Raw genomic sequence first — 21,562 nt, forward strand, 5'->3', positions numbered from 1 at the left:
AGCCTTTTGGAGAAATTGGTTTGCTCATTTTAGTTTGTTTTAATAAGCTTTTGTTTTTATTAATTGCACGTTTCCCTTATTTTTTTTAGTAGTGGCCTAATAAGGTGAGATCAAATTCCTCATCCATTTTTCTTTGTCAACATGTACATGGGTTTGCCACTATAGGCCTGAGCTCGGATTGCAGTTCCCCAGTTTGCCCACTGGTCGGCGCTGTTCACCACTAGATGTGTAGTAAACTGAGGGGCTGAGAGTTGATTTTGCATTCTCTGCAACACATAAGATTTAAGATGAGATAAGATACGATGAATCTTTAATGATCCCGTTGGGGGAAGCTGGTCAATTTTGGCATTTATTATTATACACGCCAATCAAAAGAGCAGTTTGCATTGATTTGAAAAATTGCTTATGTGTGAGGGGTAGCTGTTGTTGGAATATGTTTTATATAGCACATTAAATATATTGGATCAGCTGATAAATATATTGGACATTTAACACTGTTAAGATGTGTATATTTTAAGGAATGGGCTGGAATATTTCATCAGCTTTAGCTTTATGTTACTGATCAAATAGAAAATAATAAGTTATTCTGATTTATGTATTAATGTGAGGTGATTGAAACATTTGCTGTCATTTTGAGGTTATTTGGCTGTAAAATTAATAATAGAATAAATCGGATTTAATAAAAAATGCATAAATAAAGAATAATGAAAACAATCATAATAAGCGGTCAGGCCTTTTTGGGGTAAATGAGGTTTCTGTCCCTTCTAATTCATCCTCCTGAAAAACGTGGAAACCGATGACACGGCCAACACTTTAATTGCTCCCATTGATTGATCGTATAAAAACACAACAATGCCGCCTCATAGCCCGGGTGGTTTTCCCCCCTCTATAAGAAAGCTGGCTGAGTTGAATTGGGTGTAGCTGTGTCTGTGTTGCGTCCTTGGCCAATGGAACCAGATCCTCCCTGCAGTGCGTAAGAGCGCGTATTTAGGATTTAACCAAGTCTTTGCTGCGGGGCTGGCTGCAGTCTTCACCAAGAGCCCGACGGCCTGAGAGCCTTTTTCAACACAATGCCAGTGTAGTTTTTCCACACACCACTTTTGGAGTCAGACTGCATATATTTTCGCTATAATCAAATAAAACAGAACCCACGCGTTCCATTCTCGAACCCACGCGTTCCATTTCTCGAAGTATGACTGGAGTATTCGATCGGAGGATAGTGAAAACTGCAGACTTCCAGAGCTCCTTTACGATGCATCATCCGTCTCAGGAATCTCCTACTTTACCGGAGTCCACCGCCACGGATTCTGGCTACTACAGTCCGGCCGGTGGAGTCACTCACGGCTACTGCTCGCCCAGTTCCACCTCGTACGGAAAGCCTCTGAATGCCTACCAGTACCAGTACCCAGGCGTCAACGGATCCGCTGGAAATTACTCGACAAAATCCTACACCGATTACAGCTCGTACACGACTCCAGCCTATCACCAGTATGCTGGGACTTACAGTAGAGTGCAAGCACAGCCGAGTCCACAAGGTAAGGGCCGCACATTTATTTTTCCATTATAGTAATAATAATATATAAAGAGCAGATTATTAGTGGATAATCACCTATAGTTTGTCAAACATTTTATTATTATTTATTTTCATTTTTTTCCTGACTTTTCCTCATGCGTAAAATAAAAAAAAAAATGCAATCTGAAGCTAAATAAATAATTAATTCTAATATATGTTTATTTGAAAACCACGTCATTCAATGTGTTTTTCGGTATTTCTAGAATATTTTGCCAGCCTGGAATTAATTTGGTTTATGAAATTGGATTTTTTCTTGTGAGTTTAAGAGACATAGGCGACAACCCACACAAAATATATATTGTTTGTTTGTAATTATATTGCAATATAAGTGCAATTTTGTAATAGTGCACACAATGCTTATTCTTGTTATGCTTATTTGAACAGAAAAAGAGACAATCGAGCCTGAGGTGAGGATGGTAAACGGCAAGCCGAAGAAAGTGAGGAAACCCCGGACCATCTACTCCAGCTTCCAGCTGGCCGCCCTGCAGAGGCGCTTCCAGAACACACAGTACCTGGCGCTGCCGGAGAGAGCCGAGCTGGCCGCCGGGCTGGGACTCACGCAAACACAGGTATGGGATGCTTTCTATTTTCACATTTTTTATTGGCACAAAAAGTACAATGGAGCAGTACAACTGTAAAGAAATTATTTTTTACATGTTTGAAACAGTGTTATCCTAGACCCGTATATCCTACCCCCCCACCCCCCTGTTCCTCTTTGTAGTGATGGAAATAATGTTGGTACACATGGAAAGTTTGGTGATGTACACATGGAATTACATTGAATAATCCCAGAGAAGGGAAAACAAAAAGGAAATAAATACATAAATGGATAAAAGAAATAACAATAGTGAATAGATCGAAAAGGAGTATATATACCTACACACAACTATATATATACACCGATATACTGTACACCTGTATACATACACACAAGTGGGATGCTTTCTTTACATATTTTCATTGTTTTAAATGTTTATAATGTTTTGGTGCGCGTCGTTTCTGTGCGCCTTTTACGCACCGCCTCTGATTGTTTCTGAGGTTTCTATGAGATATTAACCTGTTTCTTCGCTCTTTTTTTCCAGGTAAAAATCTGGTTCCAGAACAGGAGATCAAAACTGAAGAAGATCATGAAAAACGGCGAGCTTCCACCGGAGCACAGCCCCAGCTCCAGCGACCCCATGGTGTGCAACTCTCCACAGTCTCCGGCCGTCTGGGACACACAGGGCCCCTCCAGGCCGCACAGCCTGCAGCCACAAAACATCAACACCACGGCGTCTAACTTTTTGGAAAGCTCGGGGTCATGGTACACCTCAGCCGGCAGCTCCATGACCGCCCACCTGCAGACCCCTAACTCGATACAGCACTCGTTGGCTCTTGGAGCAGGGACGTTATATTGAAAACAAAAACAAAAACAAAAAAAAACCCTGTTGTTCATTTCAATTTTTTTTTCTCCTTCTATGGGACTCGTGTTTCAAATTTTCAGAGGAATATGCAAATGTATTTGATGACAGTCATAGAAGAAAAAACGTGTAAAATGTGTAAATGTGTGCATGTAATTTATTGCATTTTTGGAAGACTATTAAACGTTTAAATGGACAATGGAAAACCTTTTGAAACGTCCGGCCTCACTGCAGTCTCTTGTTATTGTAACCCCTCAGTTATTTACACTGAAAATCACGACAAAAGACTCACAGACACAAATAAGGTTTGCGAGCCTCAGGTGACATTACAACACAAGGTTGTAAATCACTGCTGCTCCGTATTGAGATGAAGCTAGACAAATGTGGTAAATCTTAATAGCTTTCATTCGCCATAACTCCCAGGATTTATATTTATTTTGTGATTTTTATTTTTTTTATTTAAGATATTACACAGACGGAATTAACACTCGTCTTGGAGATGGGGATGACAAATATCTGCATTTTTTTTTTTTTATAAGGAATGCCTTTATTTTCACATTTATTTAACATTTGGAAAATAACATTTCACATGTATGACTTTATTAAACAAACATTGAGCAAAAATGTGTTATTATAAATACAATTTCTGAGAAAATGGCTATTACCACTTAACCTACCATAATAATATCTGGATTGAATACCAGTGTTTCTTGAACTGGATTGATTTGTCCTATAATATTACTGTTGTAATTTCTGCAAAAAAATATTATTCTTAATAGTTCTATAATATTTTATAAATTCTAATATTGTGTCTGCGGTAGTCAATAGTGGCTCATTTCCTTGATAATAGATCTGATTTATGGTGATATCTCAGATTTTTTTTTCTTGTTATAATAATCCATATTTTTTAAATATGAACCCAAAATTGTTAAAATTATCCCACAGTATTTTTGCTGTGTATTTACCCTCATATTCTGTATTATTATTATTATTATATTCACTGCTGCCTGTAATCGCCACCACACTGATCACCTTTTTATCACTCGTATTGTGTTTTAGTGGAGAACCTGATTGAGCTTTTCAGTCGCTTCCAGCTCGTCCTCTCCTCTCCTCGCTGCAGCAGCAGACAGTCTGCAGTCGCTCTCTCGCTTTGTGTCCCCTACAATTAGCCGCTTTGAATGGCAGAGAGGAGGCGAGGGGGGCGGCACGGAGATCTGAGACAATCCGCATTCCTGTGGGGGTAGACCGGCTCCAGAGCTCTGCCACTCCCGGCCGCAGCCCACCTTCCGGGGGAAAGAAAAAAAAGAAGAAAAAAGAAAAGAAAAGAAAAGGAAAATCCTCCACAATTTTCACCATGTTATTAGCAGGGCAGTAATACCAGCACTGCTGCAAAAAACAAACAAAAAAAAACACTAAACAAACCGGTGCCACTGTGGGAAACATTGGGGGGATTTGAAAATTGATCTAATTGAATTTGCGCACAGATATGAGTTTTTACGCACAAAATCCTCTCTGCATCTGACCACTGACCCATGCGTGTTACCATTTCCACCTGACACACAATCCTCTTCCTGAATGCAGCCTATACTGAATACACACACACACACACACACACATGCACACACACGTACACTATTCTTAATCTAAAACGCCACCAACGTGCTCCTTGTTGTTGTTGTTTGCGGCCTAATTTCTGCTGCAGGCTAAACTCTAGTCCTGTAATTACAACTCGAGAAATTTCAATTTTTCACAGTGCACGTGCACGCTCTCAAGAACACTCAGGCGCGCGCACAGCCTCGTGCACATGATGCACACATAGGCCTTTATATCTCTCTACTGTATGTCCCACACTATCCACCTCACACACACACACACACACACACACACACACACACACACACACACACACACACACACACACACACTAGTGGTGCCATTATATCGAGAGCCCCCCGTTTATTTCCAACCGAACATTTTCCACTCAGCTAGTTTTTCCTCCCCAGTTTTTGCAAATCGAGTCTAAATAATGACAGTTAGCTTTACTGGACAGCTTCAACTGTAACACTCCACAATAATTATTCTCCAGGATTAGGGCCTCCATTATCATAATCTGGACATTGACAATTACCTATAATTTGCAAAGATGCGCTTGGTTCTTGATTGCAGAGGGGCTTTTTTTTTTTTTTTTTTTTCTCCCATGCAAGCTCGCCATCACTAAACAGTGACAGTAATAACAGCTAATTTTGCAGGCAATATATAAGAGCTTTACCGGGGTGTGCAAACACTTTCCCACCTGGATTTGCTTATTCAACCACCAGCAGTAAAAGCGAGCAGAGCCTTTTTTTGGGTTATCTGTGTTAGAGAAGCTGAAAGAGAGGTAAGGACCATGCAGTCTTCTATTTTACTGTCCTGTGATCTTAGTATAGAGGAAGAGGAGGCTATGACACACTATTGGCAGTTTAATATTGTGACAGAGAAATGGATAGCATTTTCCTAAGATTTTATTTATTTTTTTATTTGTTGGATATAATATATTTGGATTGTGGATGTGTTTTATGAGGCTTGTTTAGCTGCACAGTTTATGTGTGAAATCTTGTCAGGTGCTATAGGAGCTTTTTTATTTGAGAAGCCTGCTGTATAGTGCATCAGATATAGAGCTCACAGAGCAAGAAGTGACCCATCCCTCTCTGCACCCCCACCCCCATATCTGTCACTCTGCTGCACTTTGCATCCATCCATCTACCTACCTACCTACCTACCAACCCACCTATCTATTCCTCTATCCATCTGATTTATCTCATCAAAGCCTTTTTTCCCCCCATTTGCAAAAACACCATGAAACGTGTCAGATCTCAGAGCTGAATAACCTCAACTGTGTATTTGTGAGCTCTGTTGATGTTTACTCGACTCTTTGCTCCGGGCTCCCTGCAGACCTGCAGATAGATCAGATCAGGGTGCACACATATGGCACCAGGAGCAGATATAGGCCCCCTTGCAGACTGATGGATGGGGGCCCATGCAGGTAGAAAGCTGAATGAATGTGCGCCAGTGGGACATCCGCGACTTGACAGCTGCATGAAGCTTTTCAGCAGTTGTAATTTCAGATAATATCCCGAGCGCTCACTCTTCTCGAGCAATTTGTATGTGAATAACCGAATAATTTCCCCCTTTTGTTCCATCTGTGCTACCTCAAATCCAAAATAAAGATGCCTTTTAGTATTAAAAGTGGTAGAAAATTACAGGTAATTATCTTTGACGGTAAAAACGCTGTAATCAGCGGGCTACATCAAAAATTACCCTAATTATGCCTGCATTTATGAGAATGAAAAAAAAAAAAAAAAGCGCTCACTTGGATAAAAACCCCACAAATTGTCCCAAATATCTCCTTCATATTGAACGCCTGCTGCAGCTGGCTGCTTTGTTCAGCATCGATCCCGCGGAGCTTGGCATTTAACGGCCTGCATTAGGACGGAGAGAAGGGAGAAAACATTTTGTCAATACTTTCTAATAATTGAGGGTGAAATGACGAGATGAGCTGGACCTGGAGCAAATGTCTTTCGAGGTTGAATGTAGGCAGCAAGCGGAGGCAGGGTAAGTTCATTTCCTCCAGTGCGTTTGATCAAATCTATATACTCTATTTTGGATTTATTTAAAATGTTTTTACTCGAGATGCTTTTCACTGCAGCTCTGTGTCATTACCTTGTGTTCGTGTTGCACACACCATGGGGGACTGGGAAATAGGCCTAGTTATAATGAATGTCATGTTGGCCCAATATGAAGCATTAAAAAAAAAGGCCTAAAATGAATTTTATGAAATCATGCAACAGGCAGGCATCTGTTTTTGAGTCACGGTTTACTCAATCTGACAAAACATAAAAAGTGTATGTACAACTAAAATCGCAGATTATATTTACAGACAGACAATTTGCTTGGGTTTTGCATGTTGGAGGAGAGAAAACAAAAATCAAAAGCAGTCAGAGGAGTCCATCATACATGGCGAGAGAGGCTCCACATGGAGAGAGTTGTTATAAGCAGTTCTTTGCCAACCAAAAACAAGTGGCTCAAAATGTCACTGATAATATTTGGTATTATTGACGCTCAGATTTGTTGACATGAATGAAAAGCATAACAAAGATGCGAGCCCATACTGAACAGCCATGTAACGCTTAAAAAAAAAAAAAAATGGTTAGTTCCCTTTTTGTTTTGTGTCATCACACTGAGGCTTGGCTGCGTTTTTATCCTTCAGCAGAAGAGGAGCAGCCTCCAGAGGTTTTTCTCTCCTCTCTCCTCTCTCCAGCATCCAGTCTCTGCAGCTGACACAAATTGTAGGCTACGTTTGGAAACTGAGATCCGGAGGCCTCCAGACAGCTCACTGTGACCTTTCTCGCACTCATTCAGTCTATCTCTGCATTGAATCTTGATGTGGGGAGGAATACCAGTGAGAGTAGCCGGGCATGTAGCTGTTAGCCGGCATGTTTACTCCTTTGGAAGAGGCCGAGACGTCCCATATGGGAGGGATGGTTGGAGAGCGAGGAGACAGAGACATGGAGCCCGGCATGGGGTCGCTCTCGTGCGGGTTGCCTCCTTGCTTGAGCAGCTTCTTGAACTTTGACCTCTTATTCTGGAACCAAATCTTTACCTGCAAGGAGAGAGAAGGGGTGCGTAATTAGTGACCTGCAGAATGCATGGTTAGTTTCTGCAAGGTAAATACTATAAAGATCATTACTAAAAAAAACAAAAAAAAAAACACACAGCCAAATAATAATATCATAATATTTTATTATAATAGAATAGAGACTTTATTGTCATTGTCATTGAAAACAACGAAAAACAGTTTAGCACCTCTTGGCAGTAAAAGCAAACATTCAAATCAAAATGTAGACAAATAAATGGATCATAAAGTGCAGGTGCCATGATTATGGTTCAGCAGCTATAGTGTCAATAAAATAAAGTGTCAATATAATTCAATACATGATGGGTTTCCAGGACGTAAATTTCCACCTCATTACCTGGGTTTGTGTGAGTCCTAGAGAGGCAGCCAGCTCGGCGCGCTCCGGTAAAGCGAGGTACTGTGTTTGCTGGAACCGGTGGTTCAGTGCTTGAAGCTGCAAACTGGAATATATTGTCCGAGGTTTGCGAATCTTCTTGCCTTTCCCATTAAAACGAATTTCCCCGTTTTCAATCACCGTCGTTTTCTGCTGCTCTGCAACAAAAACAACCAATGTTAGTATTCAAAAAACACACAGCCATGGATGGATGGATGGATGGGATATCTGCATTTCTGTTATGGGTGCAGGAAAAAATACAAACGTGTCTTAAAAAACTAAAACAGCTGAAATATCCAAGATGAATGAAAACTGTGTAAAAAATGAAAATTCGTGCCAGGTAAACGTTCTCACATTGCCTTTAAAAGTGCCGCGCATGCACAGCCACAATCCTCATACCGCTGTCATATTTAGGATATTGCTGGTAATGACATGTCAATTAAATGCTAATTACAACATTCAAGGCGCGCGGGCTGCCCTAATTTTCACGAGTAGTTGGTTGAGGATTTGCACGGTCGTGATGATCACACCCCGGTGCATTAAAACAGGTTTTGTGGTGGAAGGAGAAGTGAGGGGAGTGCTAAAAAGGGACTGAGAAAGGTAATATAGGCTGGATCTCGAATTATCCGGTGCCGTTTTTACGCACGGGGCTTTTTCTTCCATGTAATCGAACCACCTACGTTCGAAAGATCATTCGAATGTCCGAATTTGGAACGAATCGCTCACCTAAGCTCGAAAGATCATTCGAATGTCCGAATTTGGAACGGCTGGAATTTTTTCTCCACTCTGGTGACTGCTGGTGAAAAGGGTTGTCTCTTTCTTACCTGTGCCGTCTAACCTTGTTTGTCCTCCCGTGTTGTTGTGATAGGATGGCAGGTACGGGCTGTGGTGCGGATGGCTCACGTAGGGGTACGGTAACGACCTGTTGTAGGTGTTGGTCCCGGTGTACACGCCGTTGTTGTCGTGCTGGTGGTGTGTGGCGTGTGAGCCGGAGTGGAGACAGTGCAGCGGGTAGTGGCCGCCGGCCATCGACGGAGAGCTCTGCTGTGAGTGCGACTGCTGTCCAAACTCCATGAAAGCAGACTTGGACGAGTCCTGAGCCTCTAGACCGTCAGCCATCGCAGTCATGGTCATCATCGAATTTTCTTGCCTTGAGAGCACTCACCCCCTCTCTCTCTCTCTCTCTCTCAAGACCAAATCGGTTTTCCCCCTCTCTCTTCTCGCTGCGCTGCAGATATTGTCCTATTAACACCCGATTTTTTTCCAGACGCGTCTTTTTATTTCCCACCCCACCTTGTCGTGTGATATTCAGCACTCAAAAGTGGCGGTAGGCATAAGTTAAGGGGAGAGATTTTTTAAGGTTGGATTCTGTTAAAATTGAGCCCCTTTGCTTCCAGACTTGATGCAGACACTACAAGTAAAATGGTTTGTCTCCAAAAGGGCAGCGCCTCCCGATTGGTCATCCAACCCAACGTCATCAGAGCTCTGTGCGCTTCACGGAGACTTGAGCTGGAGTTAACCCACCTTACCAGCTCCCACCACCACAACTATGGGGGGAATAATATATGGTGGTGGGGAAAAGACGCATAATTCCTACAGACAAGCTTCACACGTAAAAAACACCTCTTTTTTGGAGTCGATTTAGTTTTTTAACCCAAACCCCCCAAATTACGGACGACGCACAACATATAGCGCGCACTTTGATTTAGCCTCACTGCTATATGATGTGCCTCTTTTTTTTCTCAGCCTTTAACTCCTCCTCTCCTCAGGAATTAATTACTTATAGGAAAGCATCTAAGAAACATCATTTTTAACAATATTAAAGTCGATTTTCAAACCAATAAATACCAATAAATTATTTACAAGATAGCCAAAAATAGAAAAATATCCACCTTCACAAGTCATTTATCATCGTTTGGAAGGATTCAATATTTTATATCAAATTTATAAACAATTACAAAAGTGTAGAATATTCCAAGTCCTATTAGATATACATAATTTTTAACAATATTAAAGTCAAAAATTGATTTTCAAACCAATAAATTATTTACAAGATAGCCAAAAATAGAAAATATCCACCTTCACCAGTCATTTAATCATCGTTTAGAAGGATTACATATTTTATATCAAATTTATAAACAATTACAAAGTGTAGAATATTTCCCAGTCCTATTAAATATACATTTAAATATTTTCTTTTCTATACTTATTTATACTTGGGTGATCTGTTTTATGTCAAGGAAGCTCCTGAAACAGGTGGAAATATCCTTGGAAATTAAGTGTAAATATATCTACAACTCCACTACTTTTTAAATTTACAAATTAGAACTTCTTTTGTTAAAATTAAACATAAAATAAATCAAGTTTCAAGTTTATTATTCATATGCATTTAAAAGTACATTGAAATGCATTTTACCCTGGCTCTCTCTCAGCCCTTAAAATCTATAAATAGTACAGCTGATAAATACTATAATAAATAAGACAATAAATGGTCATTGAATTATTTTTCCAGTGCAGTATTTGCTTTGATGTGTCTCCTAATGAGCAGTCCCTCTTTAAGCCCCCCTCTGCTCTGAGAGTAACATATATTATAACTGTTGCTACTGACCATATGATTAAGCATCTTCAGACAATTGAAAAATACAGCACATGTGACACATCAAATAACAATATGCCTGAGGTACAATAGGTTATTTTGCACATAGAAGGGTGGATACCGTGATGAACTGACAGTGTCTTTTATCCGTGTTGTAACATGAGGCCCGATAGGGTCCTCAATATATGTAAATTATACAGTTCGCCTTTTGAGAGCTGCGATTCATGCATATAAGAATAAAACGCTATTTCCTCTTTTGCACCACTTTCAGTACATTCCTTTTTCAACCCCAAAAAGTGGCGATGAAAAATAATTATGGTTGCAATCAAGTTACTACGAAAACCTATTTGATTAGCTGGCCACACTTTACTCAAATTGCAGCTATAAAATTAAGAACAATTCGCCTGTAATGATTATGGACTTGGATTTATTTTGGGGAGGGTTGGAATAAAAGTGGATATAGCATAAATTATCCCCCTAATTATACGCCAGTGTCGCCTCAATTATCCTCTTATCAAAAATGGTTGTCTAAATGCAGCGTTTAGTTTCAATTTTCTCTCCTTTTTTCTGTAACAAGAACTTGGGTACCTTGCTATTATCGTCAGCTACGGGTTGTTATTTACTTTGTGGGGATTTAAAAAGTGCACACAACCCAGCCTGGATAATCATTTTTCCAGCAGCGGACCAGGAGAGGAGCACACAGAGGCACAGAGACATGCACCACCACATGGATTTATTTCATGCTTTTTATTTAAAAATCAGTGGTGCTTCTTTGTCTCCAGGAGGGCTGCAGGTAAGAGCTTCATTTGGATGCTCTTTTACGCGCACTGACACCGATGGATGATTGCATCTCCTCTGATAAATTCTGTGTTTTTAGTTGCACAGTGCAGACCTTTTGCAGCACACCTTTGGTCACCCCTCAGTGATCTAACATAGTGGCCAGTGTTCCACTTGGACACGCAGAAGAGAAACCAGATCCTATACCTTTTCTAATCGCCTGCTGCTGCTATACAAAGACGTACATTTTTGAAAAAAGGGATGTTAGTTGCTTCCTTCATTAAGACATCTTCATCTTTTTGCAGCATCATCTGCGTGCACACCGCAGGATTATGAAGTATAATGTCAAAGTCTTGGTGTTCCCTTAGGCGCTGCGTTGGGAAGGCTCACTGAGATTAAGGCGAAAGTGGTGAAAGGACGGATTTGTTTGAATGGAGAGAACATGACATGCTCGACCTTTTTGAAATGTTTAAGATGTTATAGCCTCTTGCATGCATGCTGACAACCGTGTCTGATTGCAAGCAAACCACATGGCCTATTGCAGGATGTTATCAGTGGACACGATCTATAAATCGTTTTCGTTTAAAATCCAAAAATGTTTGGCAAATTTCGTTAAACGACACATCATACCCTCTTCTTCTTCTTACTCCACCTGCTATATATCATGCCCCCCACCATGTTGTACTCTGCCCTATTAGGGAGTTCATAGCCTCATTCTGGAGAGAAATTATTTCATATTTCACTTCGTCAAAATGTCAATCACCAAAAAAAAAAAAAATGAAACAGCTGCAAATCTAGAAATCACTTTGTCCCTAAGTAGATGATTGACCTTCAGCACAATCAATGGCCGTGGTGGTTTAACAGAAGTGGTCTTTTATTTCCAGCTGTCTTATAAAACGCTGATGAATGACTCTCTAAAATCACTCCAGGCCTGGGATTTCCCCTCACATCACTGTCTACAATCGGGATGCATGAAAACTGAGAATATTTTACACTGTATAGGTGTATAACCAGGCGTTTTTTTATTATTATTATGATTAACACAGTCACAGTTTAATTATTATTAAGGATAAGGCACCTTTACCCAGATTGATAATATCAATACGCAAGGTCCTTTACGCACAGACAGTATAACATAACATAAGATAAGATATACTTTTATTGTCCCCGTGGGGAAATTTTTCCTGCAATTACAAACACTAAATTAAAACAGCATCAACAACAATAATACACAATTCCACATCAGACAGGGAAACAGTTCCACAGAAAGAGATGTTTCAACACATACAGAGTCCATAATGGCACATACTATCACACACACACACACACACACACCATGGCAGGTATTGCACCCAGGTAGTGCACTGCATCGTCTATACCGTCTTGCCCATATTGCACAGACAATAGCCCAATATTACACAGATGCAACATATTGCAACATGGCAGATTAATACACAAATTGCCACTAGAGCTTTTAAAAAAAGATCTAAAATAGATCTCTCTTATCTCATCCTCCTCCTCTCTCTGGATGTGTGTCACTGACTGTTTTTTCTTGTCTATATTCTGGCCACATGTGTTAATCACATCTTTACCCAGATTGGTAATATCAATACGCAAGGTCCTTTACGCACAAAACAGTATAACATGGTAGATTAATGCACAAATTGCCGCCAGAGCAGTTAAAAAAAGATCTAAAATAGACCTCTCTTCTCTCTCCTCCTCTCTCTGAATGTGTGTCACTGACTGTTTTGTCTTGTCTATATTCTGGCCACATGTGTTAATCACATCTGAGCGTTAACATGGAGCTCCAGGTTATAATTGTAGAGAGAGGCTGGGCTGTTTGCGGTCGGTTTGCCTCTAACAGCTATTGACTGGCTCGCATGGAAAGCCACCTCCTTTGGCTGCTCGGGGATGGAGATCCGGGCGGTTTTTGGGGACGCTGAGGCTTGTCACTGTGCAGACAGAGACCGGGAGACACTTAAACAACATGTCTTCCATGTCTCCGCAGCGCAAAAAGCCACTGGCGCTGCACAGAACAGACAGCCAGGCGTCGACATCATGCTCTTCTCCATCTCTGTGTGCAGATGCATGCTCCACACAGCTGTCAGTATAACACGGCTCATTGTAACTAGATTCAGAGGGAGCACCCCCACCCCCATCAGCCCAAAATGATCACCGATCAGCCCTTTAATGCTCCAGTAGAACTCATCCGTGTCCAAATGGTGGCGCGCGCCGCTTTTACGCACACAAATTGCGCACAGCACAGCGCGCGCTAATGCAAAACCCACTTATGCAAAAGCTTTGATGTGTGTTTTGTAAAAAAGCGTGCAACTACAACCAAGAAAAATTAGTGCGGTTTTGTCATAAAGAAAGAGAAACCATGCGCTCCCGAGGCAGACGACTGTTTACAATAAGTTTGCATCATAAATTAGGATCGCATTATCTCTCCAGTAAATAGATAAAATTGGCATATTATGCATGGCCTCCAGGTGCAGGAGGGCCTTCAGATGGACCCGGTGTATAGCGTGTTGGTTAGTGGAGCTAAATGACCACAAATAAGCAAAAAAGGCCTGCGCCACTGAGTCCTCACAGCCTCTCACGGACTAATGGATTTAATTTGGCACGACTGAAGCTGCACTGGTCCTAATTAAGACTGCTTGTTTCTCTTGTCGCCTCCTCTCACTGCATGTTTAGGGTCCAGCTGAGTGATTGCATCGCTCGGTTTAACTGAAGCAGTCCTATATGGTTTTTATATATGCTCATGTCATTTGTTTCTGAAATAAGGAACAAAAACACACCTGAAATTCAGTCATTTGGGCGAAGTGTAACAATAGAATATGTATGATAATCCTGATCAGCAGAAGGCTGTAAAAATGGCAACAACGTCTTACGTTTCTTATCCTTTTCTTTTTTTCTTTTAACTTATACTTTTATATTCTTTTATTCGTTTTTATCTTATGCACTTTGTGCTCTTTTATCTTGCTTTTACAAATGTAAAGCACTTTGAATTGCCTTTGTGTATGAAATGTGCTATATAAATAAACTTGCCTTGCCTTATCAATATTATTAAGACAATAAATGGAGAAATAGCTAACATATTTTTGGCTTTTGGCAGTTTTAAGCCCATATAGGTTATATATATTTATCAGTTTATAGGCTCAATACTGCTGTTTAATGTCTATAAGAACTGATTAACACGCCTGACTCTATGATCCTGTAGACCATATAACAAAAGAGCTATATCCAAATAGTTAATCTGAATTTTATGTTGGTGACAAATAAGACTATAGTGCATTGGTCCCCCCCTTTTTTCTTTTTTTTTCTCCCTCTCTCGACTTTAATACGCCACATTATTAGGTCTGACAGCACAGTGGTCGGTCTTGAAGGAGAGGATTTGGTCGATAGATGACAGACAGGAAGGCCAGCAATCATGGGCTCTTTTTTTTTTTTTTTTATCAGAATGTACTGTTCGATGCCGTTTATCCCTGATGATAGAAAATTGCTCTGTTGCCAGGACGCTGCCGCCGAAATAGAGGGCAGGAGCAACATTTCCATTTCCTGTTTGAAAGCCATTGAAATGAATTAGTAAAAAATGAAAAAAAAAGAGGAAAAATGAGAAAGAATCCCCTGGTAAACAAAGGAGAGCAAACAAAGATACCATTTTCTTTTTTTTCTTTTTTTTTTTGCAGAGAATCCACCCTCCTCATTTTCCCTGTTTTTTTTTTTCTCTTCTTCTTCCTGCAGCAGCAGAGTGAGGGTTTTACTTCAACAGTTGCAAATCACATGCTTGGCTTCTAATGTAGTCCGAGGCCTGGGCCTATACTTCAAAGACAATCATTTATTTCACCAACCTCCAGGAATAATTACAGCGCCTTTTCATCTGAGGGGGGAAAAAAGAGAGAGAGGGAGAAATTAAGAAAGAATACTTGACAACGAGGAGCATTAAACAAACTCCTGAAATATTGAATAACTATAAGCACAAATGAACAGGAACGTGTCACAGTAGAGAAAAAAAATGAATATTAAAGGACGAAATCTGATTTTATCAGAATTTAGAAAGCGTTTGGACTTGATCACACATAATAAGCTAAAACATACATGTGTCTGCGTCAATTATGGCAAGGTCTTTGCTTTTTATTATGTGTTATTCTCACGCATTTTACGTCGAAATAATAATAATAATAATAATAATAATATTATTAATAATAACAATAATACATTTATTTATATAGCACAAGACAATAAAAGCAGATAAATAAAGTAAAATATATGGTAACTGTTAAAACAGAACATCAGACAATAAAATCACAAATATGGTAACATATTATATATTAAAAATATTATTCATATTATTGTTATTATTAGTGGGGCTATTATTCTTGATGTTTATGTTATCACTTCGTTTCAAGTGTTGTATCTTGTATTTGGCATCATGTTGCAGACATTTTTTTAGTGTCTGCAACATGAATAAATACATATTTCTTAAACTAAATATAACAGAAATCTTATTATAATAAAAAAACAAAACAAGCATAATATCAGGATGGAGGATATTTTTTATGCATCTTATGGGGGATTTTTTCGTTCAGGTAATAATATAATTAACTGCAATAATGTGAGGATTATTTCTCAGTGACACAGACGGATCCTGTAGAGAGCAGGTCTGAGTCCGAGCAGGCAGGTGGTTTGAGCGCGCCTCCAGTGCGCGCCACACGCTGCATGGAGCCTGATAGAGAAATGACACTGGATTATAGTGGACCATTAATAAGGGATTTAATATATTGTGCAAGGATACTAAATTGTCCCACCATAACTATGTCAGTCCTATAGGAGCATATAACAAGCTTGTGGGAGCTAAAAATGGATGGATTCTTAATGAGGTTTGGTAGCAACCATACAGTGTATACTAATCTATGAGGGATAAATAAAAGGATGTTTTTACTGAATAATTGAGAAATAAACAAAATTCCCTTACACATGCATCCAAAGACAAATAAATAAGGTGATGCTTTGTATAGGCCATGATGTGAGCACATGTTTATGAGCCTGCATAAACATGTTAAGTGTAATCTTTATTAGATAATAATGACACTGAGACTTAAGATGTGGAGCATATGCTGGATAAATAAAGCCACCATCACCAATTAAAATCTCACTTAGACCTGAGGTTCAAACGCAACCAGATGAACCTCATAAAAGAGGAATAAACACTGAGAAAGAAGACTAAACTCTTCATGAAGTGCTAGAGAAAACATAGACTGCTATTGATCTTATCCATGATTAAACCGTGTTAAATACTGAAAAATCCTGTTGGTGGGAATATTTATTATGCATCTCTCACACACACATAATATCCTCAATGCAAGCTAATAAAATAGTGTGTGTGTGTGTGTGTGTGTGTGTGTGTTGTGTGGCTGGCTGGCTCTCATGCAGGAATGAATGCCCCACTGGAGGAAGTGCTGCACACAATAGCCAACACTGACTGCAAAATAAAAGAGCCTGAAATTTAAGAGCACTGTGTGAACCCAAGTGGAAAAAAAGTGAAGAGAAAAGGGAGTCACACCTGGTGAGATGTGGCGTGGTGGACGAGGACACTGCTCGGGTTCTCATGAGCTGTGTATGGGGTTGTAGGAGTTTGTCAGGTGATAGCTGAGGACCTTTGTCTGCTGCACCTTAAGACACTCCTACCTGAAACTGCAGTTCAGGCCAGGCTGGGTTTTGGTTTGGTCTTGTGCTCTGCCCTCTTGAGTCATCGTCTTGCTCACAGAAAGCTGGATTAACAGAGATCATTGTGTGGTATTTGTGCATTTTTTACCAAGAGTATAGGCCTGAAATCCAAAGTTCAGATTCTGAGTCACAGTCATTTCTTGTTTTGCAGTGAAGAAAAGAAGGAAAAATTCCTCCTCAGGCTGTCTAGTTAGTAAAAGACCTATAAAATGATCTATTTAAAAAAAAAATTCTCCTTTGAAGACAGATCACATGGTAAAAAGATTTTCTTTGCTCCATAATTTAATTATACCCTGAAAAATAATCCTAAAGCTGAAAGATTCCGATTAGAAAACATGTTTTTGTGTTCAATAACATTAAATATCAAATTTTTTTTTTTGCCTCACAGCTCTTACCTGCATCCTCATCACCATTAATATTATTACTATTATTATTATTAGCTGGCTCTCGATGTTTATTTTGGTGCTTCTGTTGTTGCTGCTATTACCATAATCATCATCATTACATTCATCACCAGTTCGTTTTAAATCTTGCATTTGCTATCATACCTCAGCTGATCTTTAAAACAATCCCGTAAAACACCCAAATATAAAACAGGAAAAATAGGAATATTAGAAAAAAACCCTGAATATTACAGAATTATTATTGTAGAAGGTATAAAAAAAACAAGCATAATATCAGAATACACTCATCACTGAGCTCTACACAGACACATTTAAAATCCCTTAAATAATGCCACACATGATTATATAAGCTACTGTACATTATTAATAAACTAAATAGGCTACACTGTGATGCACATATATAATGTAGAGGAAGGCCATTCATGTTACTTGTTTTCAGTTAAAAACTGATAATAAAACAAGAACATTTTTAGATTTTTTGGAGAAAATAAACAATTAAAAACAGACATCTCATAAATTCAACTGTCTCACATTTTGTGACATGCAGCATGGTAAGAAATGTATTTATGAATCAACCATATAAACATCACTTGGGCCTTGATAATTCAAATATAATCTTATAAACTGCTGTGAATCCCTTGTAAGCAGGACAGTCCAGGGCTCCTCTTAGTTAACAAACTGCAGATCACAGATCAGCGCAATGACTTGGCCAGGAGATCATTTCTATAACCAGCCTCATAATATCATAGTTATTAATTCGTTGGCTGGAAAGCCCTCCGAGCCTTCATTTTCATTTGCTCTGAACTGTCAGATTCGAGTGGAGAGATTTTTTTAGGACTTTGTCCATTTTGGTGAAGTGAAGGTAGCCAATTATTGTCATCATTGCCCTTGAAAATGCATTACGCCTCACCTGAGGGCTCACTCAATCAAAGAGACTGAAGGGCCGATTAACAGATGACTTCTGACCTTAATCCATCGCAGCAAAATCATCCAAAAGAGCCAGACGGCAATCAACATTTCTCCTTCAGCCTCATGTTGCAAACTTTCTTATTGTTGACATCTAACCTTGGGCATCATAATGGCAGTTCTGGGTTTGGGACCTTGAATGTTGGATTGGCCACATTCACTCCAAGTTTATTCAACCTTGAATATTTCTGAGTCCATCAAACAGAACGATTACAGTTTGTGAACCTCTTTTTAAATTTTATGAAAAATGTGTCAACTGTACTTTAAGTCTTTTATTTCACATTTATTAGCAGTACATACGCATTTAATAAATGGTTCACTATAATAGTTGTAAGCAGATATAAGTGTTATTTAATGTTCAGTATTTGTCCACAATTATGTAAATTTTATTTAAGGATCCCCATTAGAATCACATGGATGTGCCTCTAGTCTTTCTGGGGTCCTGAACATAAAAATACAATACAGACATACAAAAGTAGAGATAGACAATGCAGAAAATCTATAAAATATGAACACATAAATATACTCCTGTGAAGACATAGTTTATATTATTACAACTGTGTTTTACTATATTGTTATTAGGGATGTATCGATACCGATATCGGTCCAATACTGACTCAAATAGCTGGATCGGATATCGGTGACAACGGGGCCGATCTATTCAATTAAATTCTATGTTTATATACTATATACGTTATACACTGGAATTTTAATTCCCATTTAAGTTTTGACCAATTTGTTGCTACGTTAAAAAAGTTTACACTTGAATTGTAATTCCTGTTAATTTTGAAGATTGTTTATCAAGTTGCTGGTGTACAATTTATCATTTAAATAATAAATAACAATTCAGTAAATTTATATCTAATGTATTTATTTGTTACATTTTGTTTTTCAATGCTAGGAAAGCAATGTTTAAGTAAAGCCTGATGTTGCCTTACACATAAAAGAAAAGTGATCCCAGTCACTTCCACACAGTGAGGGATACAGATTAATAATAAAACGCTGGTATCGGATCGGTACTCGGTATCGACCGATACCCAAAGCCCAGGTATCGCCATCGGTATCGAGACTGAAAAAGTCTGACCGGTGCATCCCTAATTGTTATTCACTTATATCTGCTTACAACACCATTATAATGCTTTACAAACCATTTCCTAAATGTTTATATACTGTTTATAAATGGTTAATATTATGACTTTGTGTAAATTGTTGCCCTTTAAGGTCAGTTCAGATGATTTAAAATGAGCTAAATCAAAGAAAATTACTGACACAATATGGTGTTGACAGAGGGTTTAAAATCAATCTATCAAAATGTTTTAAGTAAAAAAATAAAGAAATAAAGAAATAACAACCCATCTTTGCATCATTATACCTGAAACTACTGCCTGGTCTGCACTTTGAATTCAATTTAAACCAACTGCCTTCTGCCAGGCGTTCTCTGGTGTATTGTGGGTCTGGCATTAGCAGCTTCCTCACCTGGGGAATTTTTTTTCCACCTGACTAATTAAAATGAGCACAAAGCAAGTGAATATAATGTTTTTTAATTTCAACAGCAAATCGGCAAAAGGTGAAATATATTTTTTATTATGAATAACGTTTTTTTTCTCTTTGTCTTCCCCTCTCCAATATCTCCCCCTGGCTTTTCCATCACGCCCACCTTCCTCTCATGTTCTCCCCCCACATGCATGTCCAGCCACTGGTCTCCATCTCCCCTCTCCATCGTCCTCTTCATACCCACTCTACCCCTCTCTTCCTCTCCCCTCAACCTCGCTCCCTCTCCCTAACCCCACACCTCTCTCTCCCCCCTTTTCCTTCACAACCCTCCCCCCGATAGGTACGCCTCCATCTCCTCTTGGCAGCTCCATCTCCTCCTCGCCTCGCCTCCCCCCTGTCTCTCTCCTCCCTCTCCCTGGTTGGTTTCCACAGCTGTGGTGAGTGAGGGGCAGATGACCGGAGAATTGGCCCCTGGGAGAGCGCTGAGCCATCCTGGTGCTATTAGGCTCGTGGCTAATAATAGGTGTTTCAGACCAGGGGAAGATCAATCAGGGGGAATCATGGGGAATGTTCGGAGCAGCGCTTTTTACACATCGGCCCAGATGGATGAAATTACACTTGTCAGTTTTTAGTTGCATTACTCCCAAATTGGTTGTCTACTCTTTTTTTTCTCTCTCTCTCTCTCTCCCTCCCTCCCTCACTCTCTCTCTCTCTTCTCTCCTTTCTCTCTCTTTGCCCTCATTCATGTGTCAGTGGCCTGCTAAAGGGATTCAATGGCGAAATCCCTGTCATTTTTGTCTTTTCCCTGTTTAGCCCCTCAGCCAGCAAACTCTGTTTCCTGCATACGCACTTAGAAGAAATCAGTTTAAGATCTCGTCTTATGGCTTGGGCAATTTCCATGTTAAAGGCAAGTGTGCAACTGACAGTCGGTATGTGCTACGCATGTATAAATAAAACTATTTGATTCTCAAACACTCTAAACGATTAGTCGATCAACAGAAAATGAATCGGTAAATATTTTGATTAGGGGTTTAAGGAAATAGCGATACACACGAGTATCGTGATATTATTTTGCGATGCTGTATCGACTCTCCAAATCGATTTTTAATTAACCTCTTAAAAATCCAACGGCTGACCCGGACAGTATTCTGTCTTTCGGAGGTTGTAGCGGGCTCAGTTTTAAAGCTAGAATGAAGCTACTGGTATCATATGAAACTAGAAAAACCTAAGGTTGGCATGTTATACTTGTATGTCAGGAAGGAGGCTAAATAACGCTCTGAAGTTACGCTACATTTTGGCGAGGAAAAACTGGCATGGTCATTTTCAAAGAGGTCCCTTGACCTCTGACCTCAAGATATGTGAATGTAAATGGGTTCTATGGGTACCCACAAGTCTCCCCTTTACAGACATGCCCACTTTATGATAATCACATGCAGTTTGGGCAAAAACCATGCCGTACAAATGTGTTATTTTCACCTATTCTAAAATGGTCTATTTGGGTTCTTAATACAATGACAGTTTTCCTAAAATTAGATTTGAAAAACATCGCAATATATCGCCTTGCTTACAGTATCGTAATA

General features: G+C 39.5%; 2 protein-coding genes across 2 annotated transcripts; one reads left to right on the plus strand and one right to left on the minus strand.

The window, feature by feature from the left end:
* Positions 1–3,597, plus strand: dlx5a (distal-less homeobox 5a). Its single transcript, XM_074613735.1, has 3 exons — positions 1–1,535; positions 1,958–2,142; positions 2,656–3,597. Exons 1-3 carry the CDS (start codon positions 1,193–1,195, stop codon positions 2,968–2,970), a joined length of 843 nt encoding a protein of 280 aa, XP_074469836.1. The 5' UTR covers positions 1–1,192; the 3' UTR covers positions 2,971–3,597.
* Positions 3,598–6,809: 3,212 nt separating this feature from the next.
* On the minus strand, positions 6,810–9,721 carry dlx6a (distal-less homeobox 6a). The gene is made up of 3 exons (XM_074613737.1): positions 8,843–9,721; positions 7,983–8,176; positions 6,810–7,612 (listed from the first exon to the last, which is right to left on the minus strand). Exons 1-3 carry the CDS (start codon positions 9,153–9,155, stop codon positions 7,373–7,375), a joined length of 747 nt encoding a protein of 248 aa, XP_074469838.1. The 5' UTR covers positions 9,156–9,721; the 3' UTR covers positions 6,810–7,372.
* Positions 9,722–21,562: the final 11,841 nt, after the last annotated feature.

This window comes from Sebastes fasciatus, chromosome 17, assembly GCF_043250625.1.
Source record: "Sebastes fasciatus isolate fSebFas1 chromosome 17, fSebFas1.pri, whole genome shotgun sequence".
In the NCBI taxonomy this organism is placed as follows: Eukaryota; Metazoa; Chordata; class Actinopteri; order Perciformes; family Sebastidae; genus Sebastes; species Sebastes fasciatus.